General features: G+C 42.3%; 1 protein-coding gene across 2 annotated transcripts in view; it reads left to right on the top strand.

Moving 5' to 3' along the window:
- kcnh4a (potassium voltage-gated channel, subfamily H (eag-related), member 4a) overlaps window positions 1-13,120 on the top strand; it is a 30,518-nt gene extending 17,398 nt beyond the window's left edge. Inside the window, exons 8-16 of one of the 2 annotated variants that reach the window (XM_021624834.2) lie at window positions 236-430; window positions 2,564-2,763; window positions 4,133-4,382; window positions 6,080-6,294; window positions 6,417-6,455; window positions 8,184-8,566; window positions 8,816-8,895; window positions 10,174-10,250; window positions 10,690-13,120. In XM_021624834.2, coding sequence (XP_021480509.2) covers window positions 236-430; window positions 2,564-2,763; window positions 4,133-4,382; window positions 6,080-6,294; window positions 6,417-6,455; window positions 8,184-8,566; window positions 8,816-8,895; window positions 10,174-10,250; window positions 10,690-11,784 — 2,534 coding nt within the window. In that variant the 3' untranslated portion in view covers window positions 11,785-13,120. The remainder of the gene's footprint in view (window positions 1-235; window positions 431-2,563; window positions 2,764-4,132; window positions 4,383-6,079; window positions 6,295-6,416; window positions 6,456-8,183; window positions 8,567-8,815; window positions 8,896-10,173; window positions 10,251-10,689) is intronic. The other variant, XM_021624835.2, reaches the window with a different exon arrangement.
- The last annotated feature ends 422 nt before the right edge of the window (window positions 13,121-13,542 follow it).

The raw sequence follows: 13,542 nt of genomic DNA, 5'->3' as shown, positions 1-13,542 counted from the left end.
TGTAAAGCATTTTTATTTTACTCCTCCTCTCATACATACTGTATGTTAACATTGCCAAAGCAAGTGAAGTAGATAACAAACAAAAGTGAAATACACAATAAAAATGAACAGTAAACTCTCTCTCTCTTTCTCTCCCTCTCTCTTCCTTTTTCCCCTCTCTGCCCCCCCCCCCTCTCACTCTCTCTCTCTTTCTTTCTCCCTCCCTCTGTCCTCTCTGTCCTGTTGTACTCTCCAGGCTGGCTGCAGGAGCTGGGGAAGCGGTTGGAGACCCCATACATCAACAGTACGGTTGGCGGCCCCTCCATGCCCAGTGCCTACATCGCCTCCCTCTACTTCACCCTGAGCAGCCTCACCAGTGTGGGCTTTGGCAATGTGTGTGCCAACACAGACGCCGAGAAGATCTTCTCCATCTGCATCATGCTCATGGGGGGTAAGTCCATCGGCATCATGCTCATGGGGGATCAGTCCATCTGCATCATGCTCATGGGGGGTAGGTCCATCTGCATCATGCTCATGGGGGATAAGTCTTTCTGCATCATGCTCATGGTGGTAAGTCCATCTACATCATGCTCATGGGGGGTAAGTCCATCTGCATCATGCTCATGGGGGTAAGTCCATCTGCGTCATACTCATGGGGGTAAGTTCATCTGCATCATGCTCATCAAGTTCGTTGGAAGCGAGGCAATGTTAGTAGACATCTTGAGACACAAGCTGTCTTAATAAGATTTCTTGAAGACATCTTTAGCAGTATTTTCGTCATTCTTTCAAGACATCAAATCAAATCAAATGCATTTATATAGCCCTTCTTACATCAGCTGATATCTCAAAGTGCTGTACAGAAACCCAGCCTAAAACCCCAAACAGCAAGCAATGCAGGTGTAGAAGCATGGTGGCTAGGAAAAACTCGCTAGAAAGGCCAAAACCTAGGAAGAAACCTAGAGAGGAACCAGGCTATGAGGGGTGGCCAGTCCTCTTCTGGATGTGCCGGGTGGAGATTATAACAGAACATGGCCAATATGTTCAAATGTTCATAAATGACCAACATGGTCACCTCAGGAGTAAATGTCAGTTGGCTTTTCATGGCCGATCATTAAGAGTATCTCTACCGCTCCTGCTGTCTCTAGAGAGTTGAAAAGAGCAGGTCTGGGACAGATAGCATGTCCGGTGAACAGGTCAGCGTTCCATAGCCGCAGGCAGAACAGTTGAAACTGGAGCAGCAGCACGGCCAGGTGGACTGGAGACAGCAAGGAGTCATCATGCCAGGTAGTCCTGAGATAAAGAAAGAGAGAATTAGGGAGAGCATACTTAAATTCACACAGGACACCGGATAAGAAAGGAGAAGTACTCCAGATATAACAGACTGACCCTAGCCCCCCGACACGTAAACTACTGCAGCATAAATGTATTACATGAGTTACAGACCCGCCCCTTTTAAAAAAATGTTTGCCTAAAATTAAAATGACATACCCAAATCTAACTGCCTGTAACTCAAGCCCTGAAACAAGGATATGCATATTCTTGATACCATTTGAAAGGAAACACTTTGAAGTTTGTGGAAATGTGAAAGGAATGTAGAAGAATATAACCCATTAGATCTGTTAATTTTTTGTATTTTTTTTGTACCATCATCTTTGAAATGCAAGAGAAAGGCCATAATGTGTTATTCCAGCTCGGTTGCACAGATGCTGATGCTCCAGATACTCAACTAGTCTAAAGAAGGCCATTTGTATTTCTTCTTTAATCAGGACAACAGCTTTCAACTGTGCTAACATAATTGCAAAAGGGTTTTCTAATGATCAATTAGCCTTTCAAAATGATCAACTTGGATTAGCTAACACAATGTGCCATTGGAAAACAGGAGTGATGGTTGCTGATAATGGGCCTCTGTATGCCTATGTAGATATTCCATTAAAAATCAGCCATTTCCAGCTACAGTAGTCATTTACAACATTAACAATGTCTACACTGTATTTCTTATCAATTTGATGTTATTTTAATGGACAAAAAAAATTTGCTTTCCTTTCAAAAACAAGGACAATTATATGTGACCCCAAACTTTAGGAACGGTAGTGTATGTGCAAAGTTTTATACTGATCCAATGAACCATTGCATTTCTGTTCCAAATGTTGAATCAAGACTGCCTAAATGTGCCTAATTGGTTTATTGATAAATTTTCAAGTTCATAACTGTGCACTCTCCTCAAACACTATCATGGTATTATTTCATTGTAATATCTACTGTAAATTGGACAATGAAGTTAGATTAACAAGAATTTAAGGTTTCTGTCCATATCAGATATATTATTATTTTTTGTTTCTTACAATCTCATGATAATCACATTTGCCTACATTAGCTCAACCGTCACGCGGACGGGACACCGATCCTGAAGGAGTTTGTATTAAGATGTCTCGAGATGTCTTCACAAATCTCTTAAGAAAAGTCTTAAGGCATGGTGATGGCTGGGTATGACTCTCTTCTGCATATGTATGTGCTTTGAGCACAAAGGAGTAATCTTGTAATACTCCTTGACCCCCATGTTTCCTGTTCCTTGCCCGACCTTCAGCCCTAATGCATGCAGTGGTCTTCGGTAACGTGACGGCCATCATCCAGCGCATGTACTCTCGGCGCTCGCTCTACCACACGCGTATGAAGGACATCAAGGACTTTATCCGTGTGCACCGTCTGCCCCAGCTGCTGAAACAGAGGATGTTGGAGTACTTCCAGACCACCTGGTCTGTCAACAACGGCATCAATGCCAATGAGGTGGGTCACATGACACGATGTATTTAACAATGGTGGTAACAAACTACGGCCAATGATTACAACGATCCAATGCTTTCAAATCCCCGATGAGGAGTGGGCAAGTGCACACTTTAGGATAAGGATGGAAAATTGGGATGCAGCCATTAGGGTAGACAAACATACTGTACTGACAGACTGGTCTTTATATATTTTCCGATGTAAATAAATATCCTTTCAGAGAGAGTACACCTTACGGTGGGAGTAGTTAATTCATTTTCTACAGTCATCTTTTGTGTCACTGCCAAGGTCTTTCTATCAGATGGTGTTGACAGTGTGGGTGTGTATTGTTACATTCAGACATAGATGGCCTCGTGGTCTAGTCGTGTCTCCGTGTGGGATGGAGGATTCTAAACCATCTCCACCTTTCTTTCCCAATCTTCTCTCAGTCTTTGCCCAATGGGGTTAGATTGGTTCTTTTAGAAAGTCGTCTTTTGTTCACAGTGATGGGCTTAGACCTAATATGGGCTAAAACGGCTCCCTATTGTTGGAATAACCTACAACATTCCTTGCATCTTGATTCCTTGGTGCCGCTACGGCAGTTTAGGATTGCAGTTGTTCCGATTGATTCTAGAGTATTATTTGTTGAAATTGTGGTGTTGAGGTGTGGTTATTTTTTTATTCTCATTGTTTTATTTGTAATGCACTTTTGTCTTCCTGTTTGTGAGAAAGTGTTTGTACCTAGGGCACCATTAGGAATGAGGCCCTGGTCTCATTTGGGCTGCTCTGAATAAATACAAGTTAATAAAACCTTTTTTAAGTATCTTCATTATAGACTACAGAGACACAGGAATAAAAAAGATGGTACTCATTTACCCCCTCTCATCATCAGCTTCATAATTTATTCTCTGCTGAAGGCGCGACAACAGACGCTACGAAGGATCCCGAGATCTCGCAGATTTCTTACACCTCTTAGCTGGTGCTACTGCCAGTCTAGCACTAGTGAAACAGATCTACAGTGCACATTGTATGTAGAGATTTGAGTCATCTAAGAAAGCTCCCATGAAAACAACTACTGTACATTGAAGTGTGTAGCCACTAGCCAAAATATAGCTAGAGTCCAACACAAAATACAAGATACTGTATACTCACTGAGAATTGTGTGTGTTTCAACAATAAATCTAATACATGTTTGTGAATAACTGGTGATTGGCTCTCCTCACAGTGTTCATAGGCTTGAACTGGGTTTCTACCGGTCTATCATCTCATCTGACACATTACATTCCTTTAGCCTTCATCCTCGGACACCACTGTCCCTCTCTGGTACCTCTGTAATCTGATACAAAACCATTGCATTGTGGGTGTTGATGTCCTCCTTCTCTCCTCCTGTCAGCTGCTGCGTGACTTCCCAGACGAACTTCGTGCGGACATCGCCATGCACCTGAACAAGGACATCCTGCAGCTGCCAGTGTTTGAGCGGGCCAGTAGGGGGTGTCTGCGCTCCCTCTCCTTGCACATCAAGACCTCGTTCTGTGCCCCGGGAGAGTACCTCATCCGCCAGGGGGACGCGCTGCAGGCCAACTACTTTGTCTGCTCTGGGTCTCTAGAGGTGCTGAAGGGCAGCATGGTCCTTGCTATCCTGGGTACGTCTTAGACAACTCACTTCCCTGTTCTGGAGTACACTTTCTTTTCATATTTTCCTTTTTCTGTCTCTCATGTCTGCGTTCCGTCTCTGTTATCAACTCTTTGGCAGAGTCTGAAATGGAATCTTTATAGTGGAATACTTTTGGCCAGAAAAGCAGCGCACTATATAGGTGTCGTGTCTTTACTATCATTAAATTGAAGACATAGTTTTATCAAAGATTCCCTGTAATTAGTATAACGCGATCAAAGTAATTCATCGTGTAACTGTAAATAACTAGGAAATAGGGGGCTTACAAAGTTATAATTTCCCAATATAACCTTTCAGATATTTTCATATCTGATCAATAGTCTTCTGATTCATTAATTATTTATTTTACCTCTCGTTAGTCTCATTCCAAACGTCGTAAATTGTTGGCTATCTGCACGAACCCAGTCTTGACTATGAGTCATCCATACATATTGTCTTAAATCATTTATGTATTACTAACTAAGTCATTCACAGAAATGCATAAACAAACAGTAAATATGGTTACATGAAATGATAGAATGTGCCCTAGTGGGCTAAACCGACATGGCAGCTTGTTAGACAAAGGGGCATTGGTGGGTCGACTAAGAAGTCCCTACAGAGTTAATTATAACAATTAAAATGCTAATCCCTTACACATGAACGCTCACTCATTCGGGAACAATTGCAATCAATATATGTATTTACACTCAGTGTGTCGTCTTGATCGCTGGTGAAAAGTTCATTTATTTTGCAGAATTGTCAGTTTCTCTCCCTCTCTCGGTTTTGGTTAGAGGGGATTGTTCAGAGTCACATTCGTTATAGAATGGATGTTTCGGCGGTTGTCGTTCTTCTCGTTCAATGATGCCGAATTCCTAGCTGCAGACTAGTAATTAGTATGAAAGACCTATTCTTATTCTGTCGGTATCGATAGTCTAAGAGTTTTAACAACGTGGTATGGTTAAAAGATTCAGCAATGGTCTACAACCGTCAGTCCCTCTCCTACTGGAGAAAAACATGGTGTGCTGATAATTTCTCAAAGTGGGGTTTTATCCAGAATGGCAGAAGAGGATGTCTGACCCTAACTGGCTCAGGGGCGGTCCTCTGATTTAGTTCAAATCAAAAGGGAATTGTATTTTCCTTCATTAAACAGTCCACAATAATCTTACACCACTATTCAAACAGTATCATCCTCACTCATTCATCTTATACAACAATTAGATGTAAACCTCATATCTGAGGCATTCATATAAACAGCGTTATGGTAATGTGGCCACACCGTCTCTCCTGAGCTTCCCAAGTTGTTCCAAACGCACCAGTTTGTAGCTGGATTCTTCACCAATCTTTTACACTTTCTCTGGAACATGAAATTTGTTCGTACCTCACGTTCTGTGAGGTGGAAGGATTTCCTTTGTCTCCATGAAAACTTCTCTCTATAACTGTGTGTCCATAAGGCAGGGTCTTCCTTAGGAATTTACGACCTCACTCTGCCCACAGCAGTCTGGTTTTAGAAGCAGAGAGCGGGGGATGGTGCTCGCTGTACTCAAAGAGGACAACATCATGACATAGGGAACAGGGAGCTGGTTTCCTTTATCCCTCAATTGTTATCTCAGCAATATGGATGTTGTCATTATACTGTATGAGAGGAGAATCAAATCAAGTCAGATTATTAATTGGGTAATCTGTCTCTAGGCAAAGGTGATCTGATTGGGGCAGACCTGACAGCGCAAGACCAGGTGATCAAGACCAATGCGGACGTGAAGGCTCTGACCTACTGTGACCTGCAACACATCAGTGTCCGTGCCCTGAGGGAGGTCCTGGGCCTCTACCCAGAGTATGGCAGTCGCTTCAGCTCTGATATCCACCACAACCTCACCTACAACCTGAGAGAGGGCAGCGAGGCAGAGGTGAGAACCACACATGCTCACTCAATCACTCTCTCACTCACTCAATCACACACTCAAAGTTTACTCTATGTGGACTGTGTAAACTGTAATGGAATTGTGACTCATTCTGACTCACTGTCCAGGGACTGACAAGGTTCTCACGGTCCCCTCGGCTCTCTCAGGTAAATGTGTGCCTTTTTATTACTATACTACAGATGGTGATTACTATGACCTATCAGTCTGCTACTGACAGATAATTCAGGGATGCTCCTACAGCCACAGCCAACACATCTACATAGTCCAAGTTTCACATCATCAACAAATCAGAACTCAGAACATTTGTTATTATAGCCAGAATCTTTTAAGCTAAATGTCCAAATAAAATGTTTACACCTTGAGATGTGAATAGTCTTTGTGACTCATCATTCCATTTTTCAAAGTGTTTGAATATTTGGTCTGGGACAGAGACATTTAAATGATTGAGGTTGATATGAGGGTTCTGGTCCCTGACCCGTTGCCCTTCCCTCTTAGGTGAACATATAACTTGATAAAAGGCTGAACGCAATGTTCTCATCTAGCCCATTCCCAGATAGAACTTCTCTCTGAAAGAAGCAGGATTGCAACTCTCACGGCCCCATTTTGCCACCTTTGTTGAGAGCTTAACAAAGTGCTGTCATTAGTGTGTTTACTGTGTGTGTATCTCTGTGAGGCTGATTTTGTCTCTTGTTTTCTTCCTGTATTTGTGTGGGTGTTGGAGTAGGCATATGCCTTTGTGTGCGTGCACATTCATGTGTGTTTCTATGACATGTGAGTGTCCACGTGTTAATGATTCTACATTGTGCGTGGGAGTTAACTGATTCGCTCAAAAGTAATTTACCAGAATGTGAAAATTGTCTGGTAGAAATAAACGCAATAATAATAATAATCTGACCGAAATAATGTCCCTCTGAAGAATAACAATTAACAGCTAAATAATCTAACTCCGACTGAAAATGCGAAGTAGGCAGTGCACCTAATTGAGAGGAACAGCACTGACTCACAGCAGAACAGCTATTTGAAGGAAATTACACACAGTCTCTTGTTGCCGATAGTAGGTGAGGATGGAGGGGGAGTGGTCAGGAGGGGGGCTGGACCCTGATTATTTAGCATTTTTTAAACACCTGAAACATATGTTTCCTTCAATTTAGAACCATAAACATTATGCCTAATTCTATTCTACACATTCCAGAGCGTGTTATTCTGACTGTTGTAAATCACAAATCTCAATATACTGCACGAACGTGCCTAGGATATAGTATTTATATAGTATTTTTCTAAATCTAAACATACCTCTTGACAGGTCTGGTGGTTATTTTTTGAAAGAAACTAAATATGCTTCTCTGCATCTCTGATCAAATCTGGGTGAAAGATTAAGATTATTCAGTGCACTTAGTAATTGCTTGGTTTTCTAAAGTCTACCAACTTTGCCAGCAGGCATGCCAGCTAAGATAGTTAGATAAGCTACTCTAAAGTGATTGACAGCCTGAAATGGCTTGGTAGCTAGTTATGAGGTTGGGAGATTGGGAACGTATCTAGCTGGCTAGCTAAAGCCAACTCCATAGAAAATTATATGGCTCTAGATTGCAGGAGAAAGCTGTTTCAGGTGTTTGAAAATATTACAATTCTCCAACATGCCCCCCTCCGGACAATCCCCCAGCCATCCTCGCATACTCTGTGCCCCCTCAGATTTTTAGAGTGCATGACGCCCCTGCTACCCATTACCGGCAGCTAAAATCACATTTAACTCTGTGTGTATCGCTCTCTCTCCTCCTCCACTGGCAATAGGCTACTGGAGGGCATGCATGGTTGTTTGTGAGAACTACAGAGAACCTGTTACTCATGCCTTTCCTCTCCCACCCTCTGCCCCTCAGGAGCGGGTTGATAAGGACCACAAGCTTCCCTTCGTTGTGGAGGCAGAAGATGTGGAGTCTGGTGAGGACATGAGCCACTGTCCCACCGGTGCATCCCACCAAGGACAGTTGCTCCTGATGCATGGCCTGAGCAGCCCCGTCTGCCACCCTGGCCTCAGCAGCCTGGTGGGGGAGGAGCTTCGACATGTCAGTGCGCTCCAACTCTGCCGCTCCCCAGCCCAGGGCTGCAGAGGCCGTAGCCCTTCCCCTCAGCTGCTGTCCAATGAGGAGGTTACTCCCGCCCCAGTGCCCAACATGGTCACAGATCACAGCCCATCCCATAGGCCAGCCAAGCTGCTCCTACCCTCCCTACATTGTGTCAGCCCTCTGGACCTCAGCCCCAGGTGAGTAATGAGACATAAGTGTCAATCAAAATGACTAGCGTTTGTATTTCATTAGCCCAGTACCTAAACCTAAGGTTTGTAGGATGATAAGACTATAACCATTAACCAAAAAGTAAATCACATTTTCCAATGGATTTACCCGGTAATAACAGCAAAGACAGATTACAGTTCAATTTATTTCACTGAAAATCACTTCATATTTAATCATAACCCACTTAAGTATAAACCTCTCTTTCCTATCTCCTCTAGGGTTGTGGATGGAATTGAGGATAATGGGCAGTCTTTTCACTTCAATGTGGATCAAGGCGAGGCAAAGACCAATAGCAAAGGTAATGGTCTCAGGTTAAACAATGGTTTAACTACAAAAATATATATTATTCTAACAGTGGTTTTCTTTTTTTCAATTTAAAGTTTTATTAAGTTTTCTTGTTTTTCAATCAACCAACAAAACACATTCCACATTCACAGATGTGACAGTCTTAAAAAAAAAGAATAAAAAAAAGAAGTTAAAATATATAATAATAACATATAAAATAAATAAAAAAATACAATTAAAATAAAAGATTAAGAAAAATAATCAAAGTTTTTTTTTTGGTGTATATATATACACACACATACATACATACATACATACATACATACATACATACATACATACATATATATATATATACATACATATATATATATACATACATACATACATACATACATACATACATACATACATACATACATACATACATACATACATACATACACACATACACGTACGTACACACACATCCGTACACACACATACATTCACACCCATACACACACACATATCCTACATACATACCTACACGTACTCACAAATATATATTTTTTGTAAACACACAAAAAACATATATAAAACTTGCAGCAACACTATCAAGGTTCTTATCAGCTATTTCTAGCCTTCGCTGAGACGACCAGCCAATCATTCGTTTTTAGATTTTACAGCAGCTTACACAACATGCATCTGCACATTTCCCTAGTCACCCCGTTCACTCTGTCCAGTTTGAAATATAGTTGAGTAGTGGAGACCAAGGTCTATCAAACTTGGGCTGTCTCTTGTGGAGGTCATAAGTGAGCTTTTCAAGAGGGAGAAAGTCAACAATCTGGTCAATCCACATTTTAAATGTAGGAGGGGTATTAGAGGCCCACAATAGAAGAATACATTTCTTAGCAAAGTATGTAATAGTCATGAGCAAATTTTCTCTGTCAGGATCAAGAACAAAGTCCTGCTGGGCATTAAGAAGATAGATACACGGGGTCATATCAAACTGTACCTCTAGTATTTTCTGTGCAGCAGTATGTATAGATTGCCAGAATCTGGCAATCTCTCTACAGCTCCAAAATACATGCATATAGGTTTAACAGTGGTTTTCTAACAGTAAATAGAAACGTGTTTTAGGCAAGGATACTGAATTGATTGGTCAGAAAATTGCTTTTTTAGAATGATACAAAGCAGTACAAGTAGGCTTTTCATACAAATGAAATGGTCTGAGCAAAGTGCTTTATGTTGGAGTGGGGTGTGAAAGCACTGATCTCATCCATCCTTTCCCATCCCATCCCCCTTATAGACCCATTCCAGGTGAGCGCCAACTTACTTCTGGAAACAGAGGAGGTGAGACAGAACATCAGCCAGCTAAGCAAAGAGGTATGAACATACGATCACATAGACGGAATAAATGGACACATAAACCAACATAATGATGTATCAATCTAGGTAGAAAGAGCTCAAGAGACGCAAACTTTTTTGTTCTCCCACTTCATTTTCCTTACTCTACTTTCGCTGTACCCTAAAGAGTGTCGAAAAACAGGTCATCTCTGACACACTTTCAGCACTACATACACCACTCAGGCTATGTAGGCAAGAGAACATTTAAAGACATTTTTCCTCAAATAAAATGTAGGATTGTTAAATTGGAGATGGTCCAGATTTGAAAGCTCACGTAACACCGACTGATAATTTATGACTGTGCTTGTTTTTGGTTTCTACCATTTCTGACCTAGAAAGAGACAGCCTTGGAATAATTACTATTCAACCAAGCAACAGATTATAGCTTTCATTATTCTGCATGCCATCTATTTTCCAGATGAATACCCTTAACCAGGAGGTGTCCAACCTGACCAAGGAGCTCCATGAGATGATGTGTTTCCTGCAGGGCCATGTGACCATGTTTCATTACCCCTCTGCCATCTCCACCTATCCTTACGGCCTGCAGATGGCCCCTAACCCCAACCTCAGCAGCGACATGACTACTGCCAATGACTGGCAGACACGGGTGCCTTTCAGTATGCCTGCTGGACCTCACCCATCTCACCTACAACATGACCCCCTCAGCCACCCCGCCAGGAATATGTGGGCCTACAGTGGGGTGCCCCCCCAGGGCAGAGGTCCCGCCATGGGTCAGAAGGTGGAGGTTGAGCACCTTCACCAGACGTCCAATCCCAGGTCATCCTGTTTACACCTGTGCTGCTCGGACAGAGGCAGAACCACTGGTCAGGGACTTGAAGCCCAGTATAGGCCTTTCCCGACCTCCAGAACTACACCCAACTCTCCCTACATGGGCCACTCCCAATGCCGGACTGTGCCATCTCTTCTGAATCTCAGCTCTGCCTTCCCAGTACTCCCAGGTGCGGGCCCTGGTCAAGTTGAGTTCAAAGCCTCCATCCCCACCATCAGTACCTTTCGTCCCCTATGTTCCCCAGGCAGCCTCAGCCAGTCCCACCCCTCCCTGAGTGTCCAGGTCAACTCTGACCGCAGCCATTCACCGTCCATCTCCCCAACGTCTATCCACGTCTCACTGACCCCTACCGGCCAACCACAGCTCCACACCACCTTCAGCTCTCAGTCAGGGGGCTACACGTCTGTCAGCCCAACATACAATCAGACGCACAACCAGACCACCCCCCAGGGGCAGGGTTCTCTCAACAGAGCCAGGAAGAATGACCTGGTGGGCTCCAGCCCTGTCCACACACTGGACTCATCCCTACCTCTGGTGGGGCAGCCAGCAGGGCAAGGGCCAGACTGTGGAGGGCCTAACATTGAGTATCCACGGGGCAGGGAGAGTCCTAAGAGGATGCAAAGTGATGCTGAGCAGGCAGAGTCCCAGACCCAGGAGACCAACATCAGCACACAGCAGGTCCTGGAAGTCAAGCCTCTCTGGGGCTTGGAGGTGACACATTAGCAGCTGTCTGGAGACCCACAGAGACCAGATAAATAAACTGGAACATTACTGCTGCAAAGTAACGCTGAGCCCATCAACTCAACTCTCCCGTTTTGGTTGCATCTCTTGTGCTACATGAGTTTACATCTGAGTAATTAATGATTGCTTTACAATCTAAAACGTACACCACACAGCAATCACACTACATAATATCGACACTGATTGTACTACTACTTGATGTACTGTTTATTTAATTTGACTGTAAATACATCATTGATATGGACCAGAGATTAAGAAGACAAGCTGACTCAGTTTACAAAAATATTAATCTTTGTGTTTTATTACGCATTTCTTGTGAACTGAAAGTTAGGTATTACTAACCGGAGCGTATCTCTAGACATATCACATTGAGACCTGACAGCCATGGAAACAGCAAACCTCACCCCTTTCCTTCATTATATTGTGTTTACATAGAAAGTATCATCACCTAATGAGCATTATTTTGACATGTGGTTTTATGTGATGCCATTGCTTGTGAACACACTGTGGAGCTCATTCTACAAGCGGTCTGGACATTACAGCATGTGACCAATGTTTGTGCTCATTATTTTAAGAAATTGTCTCTTGGCTAGCCTGCCAGAGGATTGCTGGTCAAAGAGGACCTATGGTTATTTTTGTTTTTCCCTCTTCTGCAATATGGCTATTCATAGCTCTTGCATCTCTTTTTGCTCTTGTGTCTTGAACATTTTCTGACTTTTTCTATGCTGTATATTTGACTGTTTATTTGGTAACAGAGACTGAAATAAGACGTGCAATGTATAGCCGACTGTACAAGCACAACAGTTTCAGAAGCGTACAAATTACAGAATGATTTGAACAACGTGTGCAGACTGAAAGAGTTGTATATCATTTTGTTTGTTTGTAACTGATATTAGTTGTAAAATAAAACTATTTAGATGCAAACAGAATATTAACATATATATTTTTTTAACAGGGACTCAGAGAAATACAATTACATCTGAAGTGAAAAATGAAATAACTTGAAACGTTAAACTGAGCAGGTCACAGTAGTGGTACACAATTACATAAATATTGTTAGTCAATCACTCAACATCCAACAATATCTCTTTAGATAGACCTATGCCTTTAGATAAACCCACCCTAAAATACTGGGGCTTCTCTATTTGATGCCCACAACATGAACGTTCGGGTCAGTGAGTGTACATTGATGAACAAAATTTAGATCTGAAATGATGTCAGAGATGATGGCAAATATCATGGTCTTTAGCGCCACCAGATGGTGATACATTTAAAGCAAACTTCTGTAAAGATTTTATTAAATACATTTGAAAAACGATGGGCCGAATCTGAGTTGTTGGTTGTCTATCTGGTGCCAGGGGTGTTTCTTTTGACCAAAAAGATCAGCTCTGAAAAAGATCTGATGTTAAAAGATCTGATGTGATTGGTTAAAATACTAATGAGTGTAAAAAAATATCAGAACTGGGCTGCCTATGTAAACGCTAGTTTGATGGTTTTTTTTACATATTTAAAAATATATATGCGGTTTTATCTTGCGCTGGGGATAGTGGCAACTGCCACTGCTTGCCACTCATAAATTAGTCTCGTAAATCCGATCCTAGGCAAAATCAGTAGCATTGATACAATGTGGGAGCCAACAAGGCTGTTTACGGAGACTACTCCTAAATAATCATCCCTGACCAGATTTGTGTTAATTAATTTAGTAAACTACACTTCCCAGGTTCAGAGGGAAGCCACACC

The sequence above is a fragment of the Oncorhynchus mykiss genome, chromosome 12 (genome assembly GCF_013265735.2).
Source record: "Oncorhynchus mykiss isolate Arlee chromosome 12, USDA_OmykA_1.1, whole genome shotgun sequence".
NCBI classification, from domain to species: Eukaryota; Metazoa; Chordata; class Actinopteri; order Salmoniformes; family Salmonidae; genus Oncorhynchus; species Oncorhynchus mykiss.
This window is presented reverse-complemented; position numbering and strand designations above follow the sequence as displayed.